This window comes from Martes martes, assembly GCF_963455335.1.
Source record: "Martes martes genome assembly, chromosome: 8".
Taxonomy (NCBI): Eukaryota; Metazoa; Chordata; class Mammalia; order Carnivora; family Mustelidae; genus Martes; species Martes martes.
In genome coordinates, this window is record NC_137895.1 from 100,574,479 (window position 1) to 100,599,723 (window position 25,245).

Sequence of the window (25,245 nt, forward strand, 5' to 3'; positions counted from 1 at the left end):
GTAGAGGGGGTGGGAAATAAGAGGGGCATCAGAAAATGGAGAAGCTCTATAAGCCCCGGGGGTGGGAAATGGAGACGTCAACGGAGACCTGAGGGAGGCGAGGAGGGGCAGTACCACGTCACCACCACCACCCCCCCCCACCACCACCATCACCACAACCAACTCTGCATTAACCTCTTTTCACAGCTCAGCCCATCAGCAGGTCCCTGCTGCGTGCCTCCTGGGAGCCTAGAAGCAAAACCCACAGCCTGAACCCAAGAGATCCTAGCATTTCCGTTCTCAGCCCCAGGTGTCTGAGAAAACCATGGGATGGTCAGCAGGGAGGTGGAAAGTATTCTGGGACTGGAGAAAGAGTGAGAGGTTTGTGTGTACACACACACACACACACACCTGTCCAGATGATTCACTCCTAGGTGGGATTTTTTCCACTGCCTGGGCTCCCTGCCTCCCTCTCCCCAAATTTCCCATCTTAAACTATGATGAACCAACCCAGCTAATTCTGAAGCCAGGGAAGTTGGTATGTTTGAGAGAGAGAAGGGGCGGGGGGGGGGGGTGTGTGTGAAGGGAAGATACACAATAATTTAGGCAGCCCCCACCGTGGTAATGCATCTGATAAGCATGGGCTGTCCAAAGACTGGGGACCGGAGGTGATGGTACCATCATTGACTTCAGAGGGAGAGGGAAACCCCTGGGTCCAAGCCAAAATGTTCCAGAATAGCCAACAAAACTCTCTCACTTTCTACTCCAGACTTCGAACTCAACACCTTGTCATGCTGGCAAGCCCTTCTGTGCTTGGGAAGAGCAGTTGCTCTGCCTCCTTCCTCATGGCCCTACAGGACAAAGAGTCTGGAATGCCAGAGCTGCAGCCCCAGCTCAGGGAAGCTGTCTGAGGGAGTTGTGCGAGGCAGCCCTCTAGCACTGCCTTCACCGTGGCTCCTGGCCAGCTGACTATCCCCCATCTTTTTCCATTTCTTCCCCCTGATACCTTTCAGGATCCTGACTCAGTCTTGGGATCTCAGGATATTGTTAGAACTCATCCCCGGAGGAGCCCGAAAGCCCCCGATCCACACGGCAAGACCTGACCTCAGAGCTCAGGGACATTTCCCAAGCCTGCTGAAAATGGGCTGGAAGCCAAAGCCGACCTTTGAAAAGGGTCAGGTCTTGGATGAGTGACAGCCCAGATTCTGCTCCAGGTTCCTTCCTCAGGAAAAGTCGGGGTTGTTACCAAGTGGCCAAGTTCCTACCCCTCCCTCAGGCTCCAGGCACCAGCCTCAAACTCAATATGGGAGGAGGGAGGAAGTCTGGTAGGAACTCTTATTGCAGCAGGATCCAGCCCTATAAAAACCCTGGTAAGCATAGACCTTCACACAGCCTGTGTGTGTGTGTGTGTGTGTGTGTGTGTGTGTGTGTGTGTGTGTGTGTTTAGGCTAGCCTGGACTCTCTCAGCCTCACCTGTCAGACAACACCCACTACCTCCGCACCCTGCCGGCTCTAGTCTCCAGAAAGCTCCATCTCCAACTTGGCCAGCCCAGACAATGCCTCCCAACCTCACCGGCTACTACCGCTTTGTCTCCCAGAAGAACATGGAGGATTACCTCCAAGCCCTAAGTAATGGCCTCACCCTCCCAGACCCCTTTACCTCCCCTTTTCCCCTTTCCCTCCCTGTCTCTCTGTCCCATGGAGAAGAGGGGGTGCTGGGGTTGGATGCTATGGAAGGGTTCAGGTGGTGGCACCGGACTTGGGATCCATTTCTAGCCAGGGCATTGGTAAGAGTCAGTCTACGGTCCCAGATCCAGCTCAGGGGTGGCCCACAGCCCCACAGTGCTGCTGCCGGTGGGGGAGCCCCCCGGGCGGCTTATAGGAGCCCCACTAAAAGACCGCCCCCACAGACATCAGCGTGGCTCTGCGGAAGATAGCCCTGCTGCTCAAGCCAGACAAGGAGATTGACCACCAGGGCAACCACATGATAGTGAAGACCCTCAGCACGTTCCGCAACTACATTCTGGAATTCGAGGTGGGAGTTGAGTTTGAGGAGGATCTAAGGATCGTGGATGGACGAAAATGCCAGGTACTTCTCCTCAGGCTTGGGGGAGGGCACGTGGGCGAGCAGGCAGGTGGCTCTTAACGATCCGGGGCAAAACAAAATGCCTTCCCCCCCCACCCCCTCACCCCCCACCCCCCCCACCCCCGCCAACCCGAGCCAGAGAGAGGAACCGCTACAGCAGGCTGCGGAGTCCCCAAGGTAACAGTCCCCCAGCCGCTCATTGCCAGCCAAAAGGACGAAGAGGGCAGGTCACCCCAACCCAAAGAAGAAATGGCTCACCCTCTAGCCTGTGACCCTGTTGGTCACTGTAGAGTCTCTATTCTCTTAGCTTCTATGAGTCCCCTTTCCTCTATTTCTTTCTGCTTCTTATGCCTTCCTTTTGGTCTCCTTTGCAGACCCTAGCTCTCCTATGACTCACTTTAACTGGGGTTTCCCCCAGTGTTTTGTTCTTGACTTTCTCTCTTTTGTCTGTGCACCAAAGCATGGGCTAAATCATCTATACCCATGCTTCCTGCCACCATCTATAAACTGTCCTTGACATGGATTCTCCAGCCAGAGCTGCCTCCTGAGCTCCACGGTGAAGTTTTCATCTGCCTATATGTTTCCATCTGCATGCCCCAAGCTCAAAGCCAAATTTATTATCTTCCTACCCAAACTGTTCCTGCTTGTATATTTACTGTCTTCATTAATGGCAATAACCAGCCAGACCACAGACCTGGGAGTCACAGGAGTATCTTCTGTCCCCTTACCCCTCCACCCCAACAACCACACACACACACACACACACACACACACACACACACCATCTAGTTGGTCAGGCAGTCTTCATAACTTCTCTTCACTGTCCAGTATAGTTGCTACTAGCCATATACGGCCTTTGAACACTTGAAATGCAACGAATCCAAACTTATAAAGTGTGTTATAAGCATAAAATACATAGTGGGTTTTTGAGACAATACCAAAAAATGTAAAACATCTCAGTAATTTTTATTTTAATCACATGCTGAAAAGATAACATTTTAGATATTCCACATTAAATAAAATGTATTATTAAAATTAATTTTACTTGTTTCTTCTTCCTTTTCTAACACAGCTATTAGGGATTTTGCATTTTCTAATGGACCTTGTGTTCATGGCCCATTGTATTTCCACTGAACATTGTTGATTCTTCCTAGCCTTTCTCTAGTGCCACCTTCAGTCAAGCCCTCATTTCTCGTCTGGTGCCTGAATCTGGCCCCCCAGTCTTAATCTTTCTCTAACCCACTCTGCATACTGTAGCCACAAGGATTTACCAAGGATGTAAAAGTGATCATGAATGAAACCCTCTCAGAGACAATCCTTTACATTCCAAATGAGGTCTGTAGCATACAAGGGTCTTTCCCACAAACACTCTAGTTCAGAGCCACTTACAACCATGTGCCCTTCTTTCTTACCTCTATGCTACTCCTTCCCTTGCTAGAAATTGCCCAGTATCTCCAATCTAACTAACTCCTCACTTCCATGAAGACTCAGCTCTTGCCTCCCCACTCCCATCCCCAACCCTTGCCTGGCATCACAGGCACCTGTTTCCTGCTCTGTCTGACCAAGATTCTGAGCTCCTTGGTTAGCAGGGCCTATCCTATGGGAGGGTTTGATAAATGCTGGTTGGAATGCCCAGGCCCACGCCACTCTGATTGAAATTGAGAAAGAAGAGAGATTCCCTGGTGGGACTCCCAACGAATCCTCTTCTTTCCTAAAAGACCCTCTAGTCCAGCTGGAAGTGTCCAAAGGACAAGGTCTTTGTTCTTTATCACCCTCCACACACACACACACACCCCCAGTTTTACCCCTGGTTATCCTGCTCCAGGATACTTAGCAGTATCTGCCCTAGAAGTCACTGTAGACAAACTGTGGGCTCCCTTCTGTGCCCTTTGGGAGTTGGGGAGGGGAGTCCTGCGGAATCAGAGCAGCCATCTTATTCAGAATGAAGGGGCTGGAGCTAGACAGTATCCGCTGTGGTGTGAAGAGGGCAGCCCAGCCAGAGTGAGTTGGATGCATTTGGGGTGTTCAGCCCCCAAATCTTCCCTTATTCCTGCTTTCCCTATAGACCATTGTAACCTGGGAGGAGGAGCAGTTGGTATGTGTGCAGAAAGGGGAGGTCCCCAACCGAGGCTGGAGACACTGGCTGGAGGGAGAGAAGTTGTATCTGGTAAGCTGGGTGAGGTCCGGGAAGGGGGCCTCCACCTAGGACTCAGCCCCTTGCCCAAATCAGATCAGTCCCTTACTCTACTCCCTGCCCCCCCTCCAAGGAGGGCAACCAAGAAAGGAAAAACAAAAGCCCTGGGAAGAGTAGAGAGAGGAAGAAATCCAGGGGCCAGGTGGACCTTGGCTACAAGTCAGATGAATGTCCATAAATTGTGACTAGAGATGGAGACTAGCCATTTCACATTCCGTGACCCAGCTCCCTTCCTTCCTCTGGGGTGAAAAGTTGAAGGTGTGGGACAATGATACGATTCCCCATATATCAAATGCTCTAGCTGTCGTATCCTGAAGGACTAAACAGAGCTCAAGGACCTCGAGAAAGGAACTCCGGCTGGGAAGAACCTTCTTTCTCTCTTCTCATTATTCCCACTCTGTCCCCAGGAGCTGACTGCAAGGGATGCTGTGTGCGAGCAGGTCTTCAGGAAGGTCAAGTAGCCAGAGAGGCACTGAGGGCCCCTCCAGACTGCCCAGGTCCCCATCCTCCTCTTGCTCATACCCCTTGAAGCCCAAAGTATCCCAGGTCAGCAGTCCCTTCCTTGGGCCACTGACTCTGCCTCTGGGCCCCTCCTCCCCCCTCCCCATGTTAATCTATAACTTGCAGCCCCCGGGCCAAAGTCCTTTTCCTCACACTCCATTGCCCAACTCCTGGCCTCAGCTACAATTCCTGGTGTGGCCTCTTGGATGACAGAACCAGGCAAAGGGGAAAGACCCCTCGAGAACAAGGATCTCAACTGTCTTTAGTTCATGTGGTCCCTTATCTTCCATCTACGAAAGAACTGAGCTTTGAGCATTTGGGGACAAGTGAGAATTCAGTCCTGGTAAAACTTTTGGAAACCTGACCGGGGTTCAAGAATTTAAACAGGAACTACTGGTAGAATCTTTTGTCTGCTTCCTGTCCTTATTCTCGAGAAAGCCGCATGTGCTCAGCAGAACCAGGCCCAAGGCAAGCCCTCACCCACACAGAGTTCAACAGACCTGGCTATCTTGTATTTCCATGCTGCATTTTGAGGAAGTGGGATGGGACAGGGCGAGACCTTTGTCTAGTGCTGGAGGAGGTTATGAAGCTTCGGAAGGGTGACCTGGCTTCCATGTCTGCCTTGGGAAGGATAGGCCGCAAGAAGGCTAGAAAAGATTGAAAGGAGAGACAGACGGAAAACACAAGGCCAAGGCTAGGAAGGTGAGGGACATGGGAGTGTAAAGGCAAAAGCAGGGAGAAGAAGGACATGCCTGGTTATAGGGACCCTCTGCTTGAAGCCAGCAAGGCTGGAACAGAGGATAAGACCGAGAAGGGAGAAGAGCAAGGCCCCTCCCTAAGGGTCCCAGAATACCCTGGAAAAGAGCCCAAAGGGCAGGGCCTGTTCTGGGTCACGGCCAGCTCCTGCCTTTGGACACCTCCCCACCTCCAGGGGCATTGGTCCTTTCAGAATAAAAGTCCTGTGGGGCAAGAGTCAGGGAGAAGAGGGCTCAGTGCGGGATGGGGTCAGAGCCCGACTGTGTGGGAGGTAAGGATTGCTGGAAAGTCCCTGGCCTGTGCTTATTACATGATCACCCCGCCCCTCTTCCTGCAATGGTTAAACCCCTACACGTTCAAGACAATCACTAGTTTGGAAAACACTGATCTTACTAGACGTCCTGAAATGAGTTTGGAAAAGGAAAAGAAAAGCACTCAGAGTGGAACTGAATAGCCTTGTTCCCGGCCAGCTTCTCGGCAGATGTTCCCAGTGGAGTGGGGAGTAGAGAGCCCTCCTCTGGACAGAGCCACCCAGCAGGAGCTCTGGGGACTGCTGGATCCTACCTTGTCCCTTTCCAAGGCACAGTGAAGCCAAAGGAAGATGCTCCATGTATAGTTACCCATTGCCTAAGTCATGAGGGCAATGCTTTGTCCTCGCCCCTCTGAGCTCACAGTGCAAGTTCAAGCCTCTCCCCACAGGACTGTGCTCTGTGCCCTTCAGGTTGGCCCAACGCTCCTTGCTGCAGTCTTGCCAGAGGACCTGACCCGGAAGTTTGGAGGCCCCATGGTGACTGTCAGGTCCAATCTAAACCCCTTCAAATCTCCCGTGACATGAGCATCAAGCCATCCACACTGCAAATCCACATCCTTCACTTGACCTTACCTCCTCAGGAGCCAGGGTCCAACAAGAAGCCTAGAGATCCCCCAAAGGAGCACAAGCAATTAGAGGAGAACTGAGCAGCTTCAGAAACATCACCAAGGGGGTGGGCAGGAGCAAGGACCTACAGGGGCAGGAGCAAGGACCTACAGGGACTGGTAAGCCCGCGCTGCTGTTTCCCCTGTGGGCCGCAGGGGGGCGCTGATCACCGCAGTGGGAGTCAAAGAAATACCAAGTTTAATCCTCCCTCCCGCCACCTTCTTGAATTTTCCATTTCCCACCAACACACACACACACACACACACACACACACACACACACACCATACCACCACCACCAATTCCCAACCTGCATACTCACCCTGACAAAACCCCAACCTCTCATTCCAATCAGCCTTCTCCATCTGTCCTCGGGTGGAAGAAATGATTACCAGGGCACCAGCTGGGAAAGAAGGGAGGGAAATAGCCCTCCCCGCCCCCAGCCTGTCCTGGAGCATCCCACGCTGCGGATCCAGAACCAACTTTGACTTTGTTGACCAGTGTCCTAGCCCCCAGGGAGATGGTCAGCTATCCAAAATGTTTATTTCCATGTGAGAGGGAATAATGGCACCCTTCTAAGCCAGCCCCGTACCAGGCATCTACCCCACTCCCTCTTCCTCAGGCCCAGATAGCACCATATGCTCACAAACTTCTGGCCTGAACTTCAAATGATCCTTTGGTCTCAATTCCTTACGTCACTACAGATCCCTCTTCCCAGAAGAAAGTGACCAATGGTGGAAGCACCAAGAGCAGGTGTATGCTTGCTGAAGCAGAGAACCACATGCTGCCCAAGGCCTCGGGCTCCGCATTCTGGTAGGAGACCAGAAAGTAGGCAGGAGCAGCAAAGTCTAGCCAAGTACCCCTCCCCACTGCTCCTCCCACCTTGAGCCATGATCTCCCATGTGACCCCCCACCCCCACCCCACATGCCCAGACCTGCATGTTGAAAAGAAATCTCAGGCAAAAGAGGACCTTCCTCAACTCTTAAGCACAAAGGCCATCCCAGCCAGGAGCTCCAACCTGTAACACGGTTGGACCCCTTACTGGCAGCAGGGGACCCTCAGAAGCCACTGCAAGTTCTGGGATCCCAAGAGAGAGCAGAGGCCTGGCCATATTGACCCCTTTCCCCAACACAAATGTTACACCCTACAAGGCAGGAACAACATCTGGTCTAGGTTCACATACCCAAAGGCTACTATGAGACCAGAAGTTCCCAATATAGCTAAGGATGGTCTGCTCCTTCCCTCCTGCCTCTCCCTGCCATGGGCTCTTCATCCTCTGGAGCGTGCTGCTCCTACCCAGCCTGGGAACCCCCTCTAGCACCGCCACTCAGCTCTCTGGGATGTCTCCCCTGACTTTCCTGGGCTATAAGCCCCTCAACCACAGCAGGACCCATGCCATCAGGGCCCCCAAGGACTGATCTGGAGTCATCCTAGTGCTATACCCATGATTGTGGACAGGTGAGGATGGGGAAGACCTTGTAGGTATAGCAGGGTGTGAAAGGGACTTGATGGCCAAATCAGGGAGCTCTGTGAAGGACTCTGAAAGGCTGACCTGGATTTGCATCAAGGGAAGGAAGGAAGGAAGGGAGGGAGGGAGGGAGGGAGGGAGGGAGGGAGGGAGGAGGAGAGGAAGGAAGGAGGAGGAGAGGAAGGAAAGAAGGAAAGAGAGAGAGGTGGAGGGATGAGAGAGGGAGAAAGGAATGAAGGAAGAAAGGAAGGAAGGAAGGAGCAAGCCAAAGCCACTGAGGCCAAACATGCAAGCAGTGACCCTGCGGGACCAGGGGCCAGAAACAGTACCCATCAGGCCCTCCCACTCCTCCTCTAGATCTCAGCCAACAGGATGGCTCTGCGCCAGCTCATGGGCACCTACGCTCCACACTATACACCCACCCTCACCAGAGGCCATTTAGATTCCAAAGGCATCTGAATTCTTCTAATTGGCCTCTGCATGAGATGGACCTGACCTTCCAGAAAGAACAAGGAGACCACTGTTCTCTCCAGGACTTCCCGGCCCACCACCTAACTGGGGGCGGACCTCCTGCCTTCCTCCACCTACCCAGTCCCACATTTCACTTCCCTCTGCCCTCCCTTTTGTTCTGGCCCCTGCAGAGAGGGGCATCCCTGGGAGCCCCCTTTCTGTCCCCCATGACCAGTGCCCAAGCAGAGAAGGTCAGCAGCCTAGCCAGGCCATTGAATTTGTGGATAAATCACTTGCCTCAGAAGTTCTAGGTCAACCTCAAATCACACCCAAAAACTGGGGAGGAGTATTACGCAGTGGTCAGGGGAGTAGGCTTTGGTGTCAGACTGCCCCATCTTACTAGCTGTGTGAGTGTATTCAAGCACCAAATAAGCCACTTCAGTAAAAAAAAGACATCTTTGCTGACCACACAAAGCAATTCCAAGAGCATTTCCTTCCTCCGAGGAATTTTGTGATGATTCCATGTAAAATCACTCAGCATAATGCCTGGAACAGAGAAAGAACTGATGAATCTTGGCTATTATTAGTTTTGTTATCTCTTACCTCTTCACTTGCTGATTGAAATTCTCTTTAGCTGGAAGCAAAGGAAAAGGCGTCACCGCCAGTGCCTCTGAGGTCACAGAGTGGCTTATATTTATACCGAAGTGTTCCGTGATACCAAAGATTTAGAGATAGTATCGCCTTCCCCTTGGCTATTCAGGCAGATAAAACATCGGTCTACTCCGGGGTTCCAGAACCAGAACCTCTCCCTCTGTCCTGTGTCCCCCTCCTCCCCATGAGGACAAATGGGCCATCCTAGACTGGGCCACTCCAGTGCTGGAATCTGGACGGCTACTTCTCCTTCTGCCCACTAGGCTTCCAGAAGCCTTCAGTGGCCAGCTGCAGGTGCGGCCACTTTCCCTTGACAATCCCCCCCCACCCCCCTTGCCTCACTCTTCTTGCCTATGGAGGCCAAAACCAGCCCCACCTTGACCCCTGCCCTGGGGCTTTTTCTCATGCTTCCCCTTTGCCTGAGAGGCCTCCACCCACCTGCCCCAGGTCCCCTGCAGAATATCTCGGGTCCCCCTGGAGCACTGGTGAAGCCCCAGCAACCCCTCCATTCAAGCCTCAGTAGGGCTTCCGCAGCCCTACTGACCGTCGGGTGAGCCAGGAGGTGGAGGGTCCTGGCAGCATTAATGGCAGTCTTCCTTCCACGCGAATGTGCACATCCCTCCTGAGTCTGTCTCACAATGTCTCTTCCGCGGAGGACAGTGTGTGGGGAGAGGTGTGTGTATTGCCCGTGTGGGCCTTTTCATCCCCTGTTCTACAAGACTGCTGAGAGCCAGCCCCTGCTCTTCTCTTTCCTTCATGCACATAACAATAGCCGTGGGTATTCATTGACCTAAGCAGACAGGCGAGGCAGAGCTAAAAGCCCTACTTGAGGAGTCATTTATTGCCACCTCGCTGTGTGATCTCCGGCAAATTATTTCATTTCTCTGTGCCACAGAACTCGTTCTGTTCAGCCTCGATGTTCTATGACTGATCTACTATCTTGACTTCCACACCCACAGCCTCCCCTTGGCTTCCTTTCTCTTTCCCCACTGTTTTTAGAAAAGCTTTGCTCCCTGCCCTTGACCCAGCAGTCGGGAAATTGTCATCCTTCATGTAACTGAAGTCTCTCCTGCAAGGCCCCCCGCGGGAGAAAGAATCCCAACATGGGAAGGAACAGCTAGATCACAAAGCATTCTCTCTTTGAGGTGCCCCCCCCAACCTCGGCTGCCACTCAGTGCCCTGTTCTGCTTCCCCACCACTCAGTTCTTACTGAGTAGCACAGATCGGACAAAGGTGAACCATTTAAAATAAGAGTTTAGGAAAGTCTTGGAGAAAACAAAAATGAAATAGAACAGAGAGTAATATAGGAGTTAATTATCTGAGGTACAAATGCAGCCTCACCCATCAACTCATTGTGGATGGAAGGGATGGTGCAGAAGATGGCAGAACGGCCTTGCTATTAACAAGCAAAGCACACACACAGTATGCTTAAAGAGTTCTTTACTAAAGGACTTTATTTCAGGCTTGAAAGTCCACACAAAGCCCATGGGACATGGGAGATTTGGAACTGGAATCTCCAGCCTCTGAACTTGTCCCTTTAGACAATCTGTTGATGTGGGACCATTATCCTAGATTCTTAAGACTCATGCTACGGTTACTGTCCCTTAGGTTGGAAAAAGCATTCTATTTAGGGCTTCTCCTTGCTTCTCTTCCTTTCTCCTTCTCGACAGCTTCTTGGTCCTCTTTAACTCTTTGCTATCTTCCCAAAGCCTCACCTCTTTGGTGTTTGGTCTCCTGTAGGTCGTACTTTGATCTGTATGGTCCTGCTACTTGGTGAGGACGAGTGAAGGAGCCCTTCAGATCTTAAGCCCTTAAGATCAGAGCCCCCAACGGCACTCTGGCTTCAGGTTAATGCATCTGAAAACAACCATACCTAGCAAAAATAACATCCTACTAACTGGTATTCGGCATTTATTGTACTAAAATAATATGTCTATTTCTGTGATACCCGACCAATCTGCAAGGTGGCCCTCAATGATCCCTGCTTCCTGGCATTCCCGTTCTTGTGGAATTTCCTCCTACACTGTGTCGGGGCGTGGGAGTGACCTGCCCACGATCATGGGAGGGAGCCATTGTGGAAGCAGAACCTCCAGCCCCAGTCACACCTTCAGAAGAATGCAGCCCTGGCCAACACCTTGACTGAAGCCTTGTAAGAGACTCAGCCAATGTTACTCATCGAAGCTTCTTCTGGATTTCTGACCTTCAGAAACTATGTAAAATAATACATTTGCTGTTCTAAACTGCTAATTGTATGAGTGATTGATTACCCAGCAAGAGGTAACTAACACATCTTCTCAGCTTTGAATTTCATCGCAAATGACCCTCTTCCCAGCACCATAGCCTCAATATTTGCCAGGTTGGCTAAAGGACATGGGCAAGTAACTTAGGGCAGTAAAAATCTGTCCAGCCACAAAAAGATCTGGCTCTACACTCAGTGTCCTAGGCCCTTCCATCCCAGCCCTAGGCCCACACACCCCCTGAGTCTCCAGTGCCAGGAACCCACATCTCAGTGTCTGCCCCCCTAGAAGCCTAAAGAAAATGAAGTTCAGAGGTAGGCAGGTAGGCAAGTGCCTCCTTTCTTTCCTCTGTTAGCTCCACCTGCCGAAATACTTTCTGAGAATCCACCTTTTCCCTAGATAATTGTTAAAAAGAATGTCCAACATCTTTAGGTAATACCCCCCCACTTTTACATATGTGTAAACTTACCTTGTGGCTTTAATAGGACAAATGCAGCAGAATACAACTCAATAAGCCTCACAGCATTAGAGAGATTGTACATCTAGGGGCAGGGAGAATATCTCAGATAGCATCAGATCTTTGCTGGTGGGAATCTAATTGACAAATTCTGCAATGACAGAGCATCAGGGTCCTGAGGACCAGCAGCAATGAGCAGAAGGTGGTGTCCAGACATACAAGGCGGAGAGCCACATGTGGGTGGCCAGCCATCCCTTGCAGAGTAAGGAAACTTTGGAGTCCTCCCTAGCCCTCCAAGGCCAGCCTGGTGATACTGGAGCCAAAGATTTCTTTGTTGAAAAGAGGGAGGGTGAAACAGAGAAACACAGATGGGAACGGGCTATTGCAGAGGCCAGCAGGTATAGCCAAATCTGATGGCTGGAAAGAGGGGGACACCAGGAAAGGTGTTTTAATGGCTCTCTGTTCTGCCATGCTCTCCCCAACAATCTTGGCTTATGGGCAGCCATTGAGCCTGCTGTACAGTAACCTCTGCTGCCACTGAAGAGAAACAGAACGCACATCAGGTCCAGATCTACTACCAGGGACCAAAGCCCTATTACTTAATGAAGACAAGAGAGGCTGGTGGGCCCCCAGGGAGGACCAGCAGAGCCCTCTCAAGGACCCCTTGTATTCATAGGCCTGCTTTCTCTACCCAACAGTGAGGATCAGAGTCACCTAACAATGGCCAGAACTCTCACTACGGAACAGTAAATGGGGCAGGGCTATCCTCGGGGTAAACTTCACTCCCTCTCCCTCTGGATCAGGAAAACAGGAAAGGAGCTCAGACATCCTCTCTTGGAGCATCTGCCCCCACCGCCAACCTCAGCTCCTGGACCTGCCTATTTATCCCATGTTCTCTTCCTCCCTGGGCACCTTCCTTGGAAACGCCAATGCCTGGCTCATCTTCTTCCTCTCTACCTCATCCGTGAGCTTATCCTACAGATACAGGTGCCCGGCATCACGCTCAGTCCTGGGGATATTGAAACCAATAGAGCAGTCCCTCCCTCAAGGAGCTCACGGTCTTGCAGTTATGGTACATCAAGATGAGTGCTAATGTGTGATAAACACAGGGAAGTCATCTAACCCTGATTCCAGGAGGGCTTCCCAGAGGAGGGAACCCACGAGGGGGAAGTAATAATAACGGATGGCCTTTCAACTCATTTACTTCTCTCAAGAATCCTATGACATAATGTTACCCTTACTTTACCCGTAAGGAAACTGTATTGTCAGGATTCTCCAGAGATTTAGGATAAGGTATTGGCTCAAACAATTATGGAGACCGAAGCAGGTCTCGTGATCTGCTGGCTGCAAGATAGAAACCCAGGAACGTGGATGGTGTAATTGTAGTCTGAGTCTGAAAGCCGAGGACAAGGGGAGCTGATGGCATAAATCCCAGTCCAAGGGCACAAGACCAACGTCCCAGCTAATCCTCCCTTCTTCTGCTTTTTGTTCTCTCCAGGCAGGTTCTCCATGGGTTGAATGATGCTCCCCGATAGTGGGAGGCCCACCTGCTTTACTCAGTCTACCAACTGAAACGCTAACCTCTTCTGCAAACACCCTCACGTATACACCAAGAAACAATGTTTTAATTAGTTTTCCAGGCATCCCTTGACCTGGGCAAGTTGACACACAAAATTAACCAGCACAAAAATTAAGGAACACAGAATCCCTTGCTAATTTGCCAAAGGTCACCTATCAAAGGCAGAGTCAGGATTCAAACCCAAACAGATTGGTTCTAGAGGAGCCTGACCACTTAACCCACAACTTATCAATCTCAGCACCATTGGAATTTTGGGCCAGATAATTCTTTGTCGTGGAGGTGCTGTCTTATGCACTGTAGAATGCTTAGCAGCATCTTTGGCCTCTGTCCACTAGCTGCCAGGAGCACCCCCACAGCTGTGAAAGCCAAAAACTTCTAGATATTTTCAAGTTTTCCCTGGGGAGCAAAATTGCTCCTGGTTGAAAACCACTGACTGGCGATTTTGCTACTATCCTGCCTTTCTAAGTAAGATATTTATCGAGTGTTTACCAAATACCAGACACTGTCCAAAGACATTTTGGTTATTAGCTCATGTAATCCTCACAACACCCCAATGGGTACAATTGTCTTCATCTTTCTTCTACAGGTGAGGACTTTTCAAGGCACAGAGAAACTGCATAAGCTGGACATGGTCCCAAAGCTTCTAAGAGGCAGTGCCTGGATTTGAACCAGGCGAATCTGACTTAGAAGCCGACTCCTTTAGCCTCTGTGTTATGCTATCTTTTGGTCTCTGAGACCTGGAAAACTCTCAGAACTGGCCAAGGAGTCATGGGTGCAAATACAAGGCAATGTTTAGCAAGAGGAAGATCACCAGTGAGGCTGGAACAGATATGACAGGAGGGAACCGCAGGACATAAGGCAAGCAGAGCCCAATTACGAATGAAGAATGGGCCACGACAGTCAAGTAGCTTGGGCTTCACCTTATGGATCAGAGGGTGCATTCATTGAAAGGTTTTAAGCGGGGGAAGAGCATGATCCCTTGATGCTGTAGACAGACGGCTGACAGAGGAGTCCTGGGCATATTGGAGGGAGGTAGACTGGAGGGCCAACACAAGTGGCTGACACTCCTTCGGGACTGATTTATCCTCTTCCCAAATATCCCTAACCTATGGGCATCGAGGCCCTAACTTGCATACTTGAGAAGACTTGGGGAGAGTGGAGCTTGCCAGACAGACTCAACTCTTGTTAGAATCACTCCCATCCCCTAAATATCATCCACAGCACCATTTGTTGTTGCTGTTGTTGTTGTTGTTGTTTAAGAAATTATTTATTTATTTGTCAGAGAGAGAGCACAAGCAGGGGGAACATCAGGCAGAGGGAGAAGCAGACTTCCCACTAAGCAGGGAGCCCAACATGGGACTCAATCCCATGACCCCAGGATCATGACCTGAGCTGAAGGCAGACGCTTAACCAACTGAGCCACCCAGGCGTCCCTGCCCACAGCTCTAGTGTCCATTAGGAACGGAAGCCCAGGATCTCAGTCCAGCTGACCCTGGCCTCCTCAGCCCCCTCTGCTCTCTACACATTTCCTGTACCTCTCTCCTTACCTGATTGGGGGGCATGAAAGCCCCAATGTGTCCTGGTCCAGGGCAAGTTGTCTAAAGACAGGAAACTGCCCCCCCTCCCCCGCCCGCCAATCCAGGGTCTCCCATGGCTGTTTGGATTCCAGCAAAGAGCAAATTCCTCTCCAAATGCTGGGGTCTAACGGAGGCTGCCGGGAAACCTCCCTGGTCTGGGAAAGCCATCACTGTTCCTCCTAGGCCCTTCCCCATGCAGGACAGCAGGTGGCAGCACCAACAGGAATTTCAAAATTTAAAACTAAAACTAAAAATCCAAACTGAAAATGTTCTCCTGCACTCCTGCACTCACAGCGTGTACTCCCTCTGCTTCCTTTCAGCCCTTTCACAACCTCTCTGCTTCTGCCCTCTGCCTCTCCTTGGTTAGTGAGAAACAAAATAGAATGGACCCAGAAGCAGATGCAGAAGGTGTAAGTGAGAATCCGAGACACGGCGGGGAGACGAGACAGCGGGCTCTCGGCTTGTCTTTAGGTAGAAGCCCCTCAAGGCTGAAAGGATCTGTGCCTGGCCCGAGTTTCTATCGAAGGACACAAAGTCCTTCTTCATTTATCATGCGGATTAAACGTGACCCCAGAGCCAGTGTCCAGCACCATCTTCAGGATCCATGGCCTCACCCTTCTGATCTTGTCTGGCTTAGAAAGAGCCGCCTGGACACATTAATGACTCTAAACACATTTATTTCATAATTATTAAAGTGATTTAATAACATTAAACAAATTTCACTAAACACAGAGACCATTTTGGGTTTGTTTGTTTGTTTGTTTTAAGATTTTATTTATTTATTTGTCAGAGAAAGAGGCACAGCGAGAGAGGGAACACAAGCAAGGGGAGTGAGAGAGGGAGAAGCGGGCTTCCCGCTGAGCAAGCAGTCTGATGTGGGGCTCGATTCCAGGACCCTGGAATCATAACCTGAGCTGAAGGCAGATGCTTAAACGACTGAGCCACCCAGGCGCCCCCAGAGAAACCGTTTTTAAATCACCCACATCCCTCTGCTCTAAGACGGTCACGTTCATTTCCAATTGTTCTCGTGGCTGTTTTCTATTTTTGTGCACATGGTGGACTTATAATTCACAGCTTGCTTCCTTTCCCTCCTTCATCCGGTCCTCTCATCTGTCGGGGGCCCACACACAGCACAGATGAGGGGTTTGCTCTTCAGGGGCTCATGTTTGGCCAAGGGAAAGGGGGACAAAGTAGTTGATTGAAGGACTAGAAATAACTAATTGTCCCAGTTTGCGTGGGGCTGAACCAGTTTTAGTCGTGAAAGTCCTGTGTCCCAGGAAACGGCTCAGTCCCAGACCAACCAGGACGATTTCTATAGGTCACCCTGTTTGAAACGGTCCTGCAAATTAAGCCAGTTCAGAATTCCATTTCAATTTAATTGATAGATTGGCTTTGTAGTTCTACTTCTTTGCTTTTCTTTTTTTTTTTTTAATTACTATATTGTGTCTTATCATATTGTATTCAGTGAATTATATTTATTGTGTAGTATTTCTAGTGGTTGCTTTAAGGCAGCTTTTCTCAAACTTATTCCCCTTACAAACCGAGATCCTCAAAGAGCTTTTGTTTATCTGGGTATATCTATTCATAGTCACCATGTTAAAAATTAAAACAGTGAACATCTTAAAATACAAGAATACACAAATACACGTCAGGGGATGATCTCGCCACACCACATGTGGCCTCTGCTAACTCCGTGGTTCTCTCATGAGAGAAAAAGAAAAAAGCAAAAAATATCTGGGTATTTTTGTAAAAATAATTTTGACCTCACAACCCCTCCCCAACCCCCACTGAAAGGATCTCAGGGACCCCCAGGGCTTGCCAGACCACAAGCTTCGAGTCTCCCTATCCTTAGCTTTTCCATCTCCTTAGAGGAAACACTGAAGAACCCCAGAACTGTAGGGGTCCACCACTTTCCACCATGCTGTGGTTTTCATGTATGTACATCTACCTATGTTACAAACCCCATGATACCTGTTACAATGTTTGCTTTGAACAGGTATGCCTTTTTTATTTAAGATGAAAAGCCAGATTTTCTATTTAGCTACAAACTTACCATATAAGTCTCTTCACTGCTCCCTGCAGCTCTGTCTTCCGCCTCAGACTCGTTGCCTCCCAGCCCGGACACTCCCTTTAGCATTTCTCATCGTGCAGGTCAGCAAAGTCTCCCAGTTTTCTCTGATCTGAGAATAGTTTTATTTCATCTTAATTCTGGAAGAACGTTTTCACTGGAAAAACAATTGAGTTGACGATTTTGTTTCTTCCAGAATTTTTAAAGACGTTGTTCCACTGTCTTCCAGTCTGCCCTGTTTTGGATTAGAAAACAGTGACATTGAGAATGTTTTCTCTGTGTGCAGTGTGCCCTTTTCCTCTGGGTGCTTTCAAGATTTTCTCTTTACTTTTAGCTTGTAGCAGTTTGACTGTGATTGGCCTAGATGTGCTTTTGTTGTTGTGGTGGTTGTTGTGGTTGTTTTTCCATTCTGCTTTGAGTTTACCGAGCTTCCTGAACCTAAAAATGTTTGTTTTTCACCAAAGGTGGGAAATTTCCAGCATATTTCTTTGAATATTTTTTCTTCCTCGTTCTCTCTCTCCTCTCCTTCTGGAAATCAAGAACACATATTAGAGGGTTTGGGTTTGTGTGTGTGTGTGTGTGTGTGTGTTGTTGTCGCACAGATCCCTGAGTTTCTGCTCATCTTTAAAATTTTTTCCTTCTGGGGTGCCTGGGTGACTCAGTGGGTTAAACCCTCTGCCTTCGGCTCAGGTCATGATCCCAGGGTCCTGGAATCAAGCCCCACATGGGGCTCTCTGCTCAGCGAGGAGCCTGCTTCCCTTCCTCTCTCTCTGGCTGCCTCTCTGCCGACCTGTGATCTCTGTCTGTCAAATAAACAAATAAAATCTTTAAAAAAAAATAAAATAAAATTTTTTCCTTCTGATCTTCAGATAGGATAATTCTATTTATCTATCTGCAAGTTCAAGGACTCTTTCTTCTGCCATGTCCATGCTTCTATTACGCACCTCCAGAGATCTTTTTAAATTTCATATAGTGCATCTATGAATTCTAAAATTTACATTTGGTTCTTTTTAAACGTTTTTATTTCTCTGCTTATCTTTCCTGTCTTTTTCCTTTAACATGGGCATATTCTTCCTTGCATCTTTGCATGCCAAATCCTTGCGCACAGATTCCAACACCCGGGTCATCTTAGGAGACATCTCTGTTGTCTTTTCTCTTGAGTGTGGTTTGCATTTCCTGTTTCTTCATATCTGGAGTAATTTTTGACTGTATCCTGGACACAATTGGGGGTACATTATAAAGACTATGGACTCTGTGTTGTTCCTCCAAAGAGTATTGATTTTTTTTTTCAAGTAGGTAGTTAGCTTGGCTTAACTCAAACTGCAGACTATCTTGAGAGAGCAGTAGTTCAAACATTTTTTTAAGATTTTATTTATTCATTTGAAAGAGAGAGGCTGCACAAGCTGGGGGGAGGAGAAGAGGGAGAGGGAAAAGTAGACCCCCTGCTGAGCAAGGAGCCCAGACCAGGACGGGGGCTCGATCCCAGGACCCTGAGATCATGACCTAAGCTGAAGGCAGACTCTTGACGGACTGAGCCACCCAGGCATCCCTTGTGATGATAATTAAGAAGAGTGTTAGCTCTTCCTCAGACATGCTCCTCTCCCCAAGGCTCCAGAGCCCAGGTCATCAACTCCTGGCATTCTTCCCATGTCCCCACTCCCAGATGTGGACAAGGGTACCATCCAACACAGCGCCAGCCCTGAGGAGCCCTGTATCTGCGTTGATGTCATAATTGCTTGGGTAGCCACTTCTGCTTTTCCTGCCAGGCTACAAACTACAGAAGCCACCGAGCTACTCAGCCCCAGCCCCACACAGGCCTGCAGCACCCAGCTGCACAGAGAGCCACCAGGCTCCCGCTCACCCCAAGTCCCTGGAGGCTTTGTCCCCTGACCCCCAACACTCACTGCAGCCACGTCACCTATGTGGGACAAGAGCAGGCCTTCATATTCGAAGTGTTAGATTCTTCTGAACAGGTTCCGTGTCCAGGCTCCGGGCTGCCCAAGACACCAGAAGCTGTATGGCCATGCCTCTTCCCACCCAGCCTCCCTCCACCCAGGTCTTGAACCCCTGTCCACTAGGAGAGATTACCCAGGTGCCCCCAGAACTTGCCCAGTTTTAAAACTGAAGGGTCCACATCCCAGGCAAGCCCTCAGTCCCAGACAAGTCAGAACAGTTGGTCACCCGGTCTGCCTTGGAGTTCTCTTTTAAGACCTTTCTCCTCCAGAGCATCTCTAAGAGAGTCTTTTCAGAAGTGCTAACCTCCAGAATGCACCCCTCTTAGAAGGGAGAACAAGCTCAGGAGCAGAGTCCGATCCTGCCCATACAGACTATCATGGAGGAGGAAGGATGCTCTGAAGGGAAGTGAGGGATGAAGCCCCAGCTCTGACTGGAGCCTTACCTGGTTTCTTCCCACCAGATGGCTCATGGACTGGGACCATTGTTCACCCCTGTGGATGTGTCTCCGGTTTCCCAGATGCTCCATGTGGCCCTAAGAGTTATTACATAAGAGGGCAGGTTTCAGTGCTCCCAGGAAAGGGGAGAAACCCTGGCCAGGGGGGCCTGGTCCTCAAAAGATGGATGAGGGAGATCATTCCCAGGTGTGGTAGGTGTAGGTGTATGAAGGCAGGCAGACTTGATACCAGGACTGCACCTGGGAAATTGTGTCTGTCTTGACCCTCTCTCTCTTGCCATCCCCTGACAGCCATGAAGCATGGCTCTCCCGAACCCTTTCAGCCTGGAAAAAACAAAGCTCCAGAACATACCCTGTTTGGGTCTGTACTTGGCACATTTGTGAGGAGCCATAGTACAAGATGCAAAATGGAAGGAACAATGGATTCTTCTATGAAAGGTGTCTGTGTGTGTGTGCGTGTGTGTGTGTGTGTGTGTGTGTGTGTCTAGAATGTAGGACCAAATGCAGTATAAGAATTTCCATACAGTCCACATACCTGGAACACCTGGTACATAGTAACATTCAAGAACTACTGGTTGAATAAATGAATGTGTCTACATGTGCATGTCTTGGGGTCTGAATAGTAAGTTCTTCTTAGGCCTGGGAGAAAAAGGAGTTGAGACAGATAGTTTCCAACCTATATGAGGAATTCCTTCTAGAACAATCCAACTTCCAAATGAATGCTTTCATTGAGCAATCTGTGGGGGAAAGGTCTCAGCTTCAAAACCCCCACTCTCTGATGATGACTGTTTTCGGCAAGACGGTCTACACTGCTGCCAAGAGGCAGAGCGAGGCACACTACTACTCCACTACAGTGGTTTTCCTCACACCAAACATACTGAAAATCTCCTGCACAATCTTATTTTTGCGTGTGTGTGTTTTGAGGACTCCTCCCTGCCCTCCCTTCCAGCCTCTCTGGCAGGGTAGAAGCAGGAGGATTCTTTGGGGGATATTCCCAGTCTCTTTCTCATGATGAGTTCTTAGGGGTTGGTAGACAGACGGGCGCCTGGGTGGCTCAGTTGGTTAAATGACTGCCTTTGGCTTAGGTCATGATCCTGGAGCCCCGGAATCGAGTCCCGCATCGGCTCCCTGCTCAGTGGGGAGTCTGCTGCTCCCTCTGACCTCCCCTCTCTCATTCCCTCTCTCAAATAAGTAAATAAAATCTTTAAAGATAAGGAGGGAGGGTTTAGTAGACAGACCTTAGAACTTTGGGGCAAAGCCATCCCCTCCCATCTATCAGACCTGAATACCTGAAGATGATATTTTTTTAAGTATTAAAGCGAAGGGAGACTCTGATTTCGGTGGAGAGGTGGGGAGCAGAGGTATGTTGGTGAGCATGTATCCTCCATGTGATTTCAGAGGGGTATCGTGTTGCCCACGAGAGCATGCTAACTGATGTAGTGGGCACAGAGCTGCCAGAAAGGGCTCTGGGCACTCAGGGCTCAGACTGCGATAGTGGTCACAGTGACAACCAGTGACAGTGAGTGGGGCTGGGGACAGGGAGATCTCATGCAGCAGGGTCACCATATTGAAGAAGTTGCAAAGCATCTTGCCCACTGATGACCAGACAGCTTATTGTCTAAACCAGGACTCTTGTGAAAGGGAAGGAGGACATTAGTAATAATTACACTAGGACAACCAGCGTGATCTGGGACTGTTCCAACCAAACTGAGACATATGCTCTCCCAATAGATGACCCTATAGAGTCTTCTTGGGGTTTAGTCCACCAAAGCTACAAAGAGAGGGAGGGTTAGTGCCCTCGTGGGTAAAGCACTAGCAACCTTATTAAGGCCATCAGACCTCCTCAGGGGGAATTTCTTCGAATAGAGTGAATCAGGGTGGGTGAAAATAAATGCAAAAGCCGCCAGTGTTTTCAGGGCTGATGGGTGGTTAGGTGGGCATGTGATGGAGAAGCCATAGTGAAGCATGATCAAAAGAATATGACAAAGAACATCAGAGACAAAGAACACAATACTCGGCCCCTAAGCCTTGTGATCCAGGGGCTGGTTCAGTGTTCCTTCCTCCGAGGGCAGATCCCTGGGGGCTCGTGCCAGGGTCCCTCTTGTTCCTGGGCAGGTCCTGGAGGTCCTAGCTTTTTGCCCGTCTGCAGGGGGCAGTAGAAGGCTTCCTCTCCTGGGGCTCCATTTGCTCCTCCCTCTGCTGCCATAGGCACCAAGTGGCCCAGCCTGGACTCCTAGGGGTCCTCGTTCTTCCCTCCACACGCCAGGCAGACCACAGTCAGCCCTCTCACAGGCTCTGACATCCAATGAGCAGGCAGGACCTGAGACAGCGGCTGTATCTTAAGATCGCCAAGTCAAGGCAGGGTGGAGGAGGGCAGGCCAGGAACCAAGGAGGGGTCCGCAGAGGGGAATTCTACTCCCTCGCACCAGAGCCTTCCTCTCTCCACTATGAGGCGGTGGGTGTCCTGGGGCTTCCACGAGGCCATCGCTCCTCACCCCAGAGCACCCAGTCTGGAAGAGCAGGGCGGGGATAGAAACAACCACAGTCTGGAGGGTGATTAATAGAGAACTGGGAATATAAAGAAATAGAGTCTTTGAAATAGAGAAGTTTTTAAAAATGAGCAACTGGCAGGACCCCCACCGAACTTTCCTTCAGCTTCTTCAAGTTGAGTCTGGGTGTTGGTGGGTAAGAGGGCTTCTTTTTTTTTTTTTTTTTTTTAAGATTTTATTTACTTATTTGACAGAGAGATACCACAAGTAGGCAGAGTGGCAGGCAGAAGGATAGGGAGAAGCAGGCTCCCCGCTGAGCAGAAGCCTGATGCTGGGCTCGATCCCAGGACCCCGAGATCACAACCTGAGCTGAAAGCAGCTGCTTAACCAACTGAGCCACCCAGGCACCCCTGAGGTCTTCTTGATCTCAGAGATATCCACCCTCAACTGGGGTAAAAAACTGTCTCCAATATTTTAGCTATTCCTGAGCCAGATGGCAAGGCTGTCTACCCTAGAGATTTTGTAAAGGTTATGCTGGGAATTACTATATTTCCAGTGACCTTTTGCCTCCTTCCGGAGCCTTCCCCAGCCACAGCCCTGTTGCCTGGCCCTTGCCCTGGAATAAATGCACCTGTCTCCCAATTATAGATGAAAACCAGAATGTGTCTCATTTTCCATTTGTTAACTTTTTCTTTTGCACATTTTAAGCTTCTCAGTCCTGCCTTTCCCCCCCCCTAAGATGAAATTCTGGTGCTCGGTTTTAAAAAGCAAGCCCCCTAAATGCTCACCAGATAAATCTCAGCAAGACGAGAACATATTCCCTCTTCTCCTAGAGTTGCAGAAAATCAGACATGATTCTGCTTCATAGAGTTGATGCTGATAAAGTGGTAAATCAAGAACATTCAGTCCCACTGGTGTGAAAATATGTAATCCTGTTCCGTGTTATATTTATATCATCTTTGGAAGTGTAATTTGCACAAAGGAATCTTCTAAGACACCAGCAGACATCCGAGAAGGTGGCTATATGACCGATACAATGTAATTTATAAACCTTGAAAGTCTGCAACTCCAGCTGGCCGTTGATAACTTATTTGTCTGAAAACAATATTTCGTTTATTTATTTTTTCTATAGAGAGAGCACAAAAGCAGGGGGAGGGGCAGAGGGAGAGAGGGAGAGAGAGAGACTCCCAAGCAGGCTCCATGCCCAGCATGGAGGTGGAGGCGGGGCTCCATCGTACAACCGTGAGATCATGATCTGAGCTGAAACCAAGAGTCGGATACTTAACTGACTGAGCCACCCAGGCACCCCTGAAAACGATATTTAAATTAACCTCTTTGATTTCAAAGAGGCATAGAGACTTAGGAGATTCTTGTTTGTTTGTTAGACCAGAAGAATTCCTTTGGGACTGCCTTGTCCTTTCAGGCATAAAAGTAAAATCTCATTCTTCTGTTTGTCTTTTTCAAAAAGTTTAAGAGTGTGGTGATTTGAATGAACAGGGGGAGTCCTTGCCCTGAGATCTACCAGGAAAGCTGGGAACCAGCCCAGTGGGAAGAGCTAGAAAAGGAAGAGGGGAAGCAGCACAACCCCAAGTTCAATGAACTTGAGGGGAGTTGGAATGTGTGGCCCATAGCAGCCCTACCCTAAGCGTGATGGAGGACAGATGTCCTGATCATGATATTTGGGGTCACCATCTCTACGGCACCATTACTTGAGAGACAATAAAAATTCTCAAGTTCAGGGGCACCTGAGTGGCTCAGCCAGAGCCCAAGCATGTGTATTGGGCTCAAGTCATGATCTCAGCATCCTGGGATCCAGTCCTGCATCAGGCTCCCTGCTCAGAGGAGAGCCTGCTTCTCCCTCACCCTCTGCAGCTCCCCCTGCTTGTGCTCTCTCACTCCTTCTCTCTCTCTCTCTCTCTCTCTCTCTGTCAAATAAATAAATAAAATCTTTTTTTAAAAAACTTCTCCAGTTCAGTAGGAAGCTGCCTTCTCAAGCCAGAGGGTCTCCAGGAAGTTGGGGTGACACGAGGCTCAGAAGAGAGGAAGCTGTCGGAGCTAAAGCTTCAATCCAGGAGGAGGAGGAAAGCAAGAACACAAAGGCCTGGAGAAAGGGAGGAAAGAGGCGGGGGTGAGGGACAAATAAAGGAAGAAGTAACAGAAGGAGGAGAACATATGACCAGGGACCTGAGCAGTGTGGGGGCCCAGAGGAAAGGTTACTTCTGGAACGTGGGTGAGAGGGATTGCCCACCAAGCTCCCCCTGGGACTAAGGATGGAGGCAGGATGCTCTGGGACTGAATGGAACCCAGAGGGAGGCTTCAGAAGGAGCCTGGTCACTCGGGTGACCCAGGGAGAGCGTGGAAGGAGTTGTTTATTGCCATTACAGGATTACACAATATTATGGGAGTATACCATTTTTAGTAGTTTGTATCTTTAGATTTTTCTCACTCTGTTACTAGATAGCTGTGCTACAAGCCTACGTGTTTTGTTGCCTGTGTGGGGTAGAGGAGGTATCCTGCAGAAGAAGGGGAAGCAGGGAAAGTTGGGTCCCAGAGAGGGGTAGCAGAGGAGTACTTAGCAAAGTGATGGAGGCACGGGAAGAAGGGGTGTTTGAGGGTCAGTGTGAGAGGGCAAGGGAAGAAGCCGACTAAGAGACTTTCTACCCATATGGTCAAGACTCAACCATGCGTGTTTCGAGGTCACGTCCATGGAGCAGGCACCATGTTAGCCATCCGCAGTGGCGAGCCAAGGAGCCATAGTCCTGGTGTTAATGGAGCCTGCTAGCTGGCCTGGCGTGCTGTCTCGGAGTGTCTCTAAGGGTTTCCGGAGAGCCTCTTAAACGAAGAGTAGACCAAGAGCTCTGGAGTGGCTGAGCAGAACCGTGTGACAGCCTTTGTGGTGAGCAGAACCGGGAGACAGCCATTCCACAAAGACATCATGTGCTATAACTCTGAGCCCCAGACGTATGCAAAACTTCTAGATGGAGCTGGAGTCCACAACAGGACGTGACCCTGGGCCAACTAACAAGGATTCGCCCCACATCTGCCTGCTTTCCTCCATCCCCTCCCATTTCACATCACAGCCCAGGGGTGGGGTGCTGCTCAGAGCTGGTGTCCCAGGCCCAGGTGCATGTCCTCAGGGAGCAGGCTGTTGCTCACTTTCCACATACCTGCCTCCTTTGAGGACAGAACCCTGTGCCTCCACAAGGGCTTCGCAGCCCTTAGCAAGCTACAGTGAGTGTCTCTCCTGGGGGAACAGGGAGAGCAGGCTTTGTCCCCTGCCATGGCCTCTGGTATTTGTCTGAAAAAGTTTGAGTCTGGGACTGACAGGGGCTGTGGGCAGGACTCAAAAGACTACCTAAGCAAGTGCCCTCGCCCATGCTTGATGAGAGAGGAGGAAGGAGCAGCTCAAGGTCACGGATCACAAACT

The 25,245-nt window shown here is 49.9% G+C and overlaps 1 protein-coding gene across 1 annotated transcript; it reads left to right on the forward strand.

Annotated features, from left to right (window-relative positions):
• Window positions 1-1,370: 1,370 nt before the first annotated feature.
• Window positions 1,371-5,167, forward strand: RBP5 (retinol binding protein 5). The gene is made up of 4 exons (XM_080812238.1): window positions 1,371-1,608; window positions 1,890-2,068; window positions 4,131-4,232; window positions 4,667-5,167. Exons 1-4 carry the CDS (start codon window positions 1,536-1,538, stop codon window positions 4,718-4,720), a joined length of 408 nt encoding a protein of 135 aa, XP_080668364.1. The 5' UTR covers window positions 1,371-1,535; the 3' UTR covers window positions 4,721-5,167.
• The last annotated feature ends 20,078 nt before the right edge of the window (window positions 5,168-25,245 follow it).

Excerpts from the sequence above, each read along its gene's own strand:
- RBP5 (XM_080812238.1), top strand. The coding sequence starts at position 1,536 with ATGCCTCCCAACCTCACCGGCTACTACCGCTTTGTCTCCCAGAAGAAC. Across the intron at positions 2,069-4,130 it reads TGGATGGACGAAAATGCCAG|ACCATTGTAACCTGGGAGGA; the intron begins GTACTTCTCCTC and ends CTTTCCCTATAG. Across the intron at positions 4,233-4,666 it reads AGGGAGAGAAGTTGTATCTG|GAGCTGACTGCAAGGGATGC; the intron begins GTAAGCTGGGTG and ends CTCTGTCCCCAG.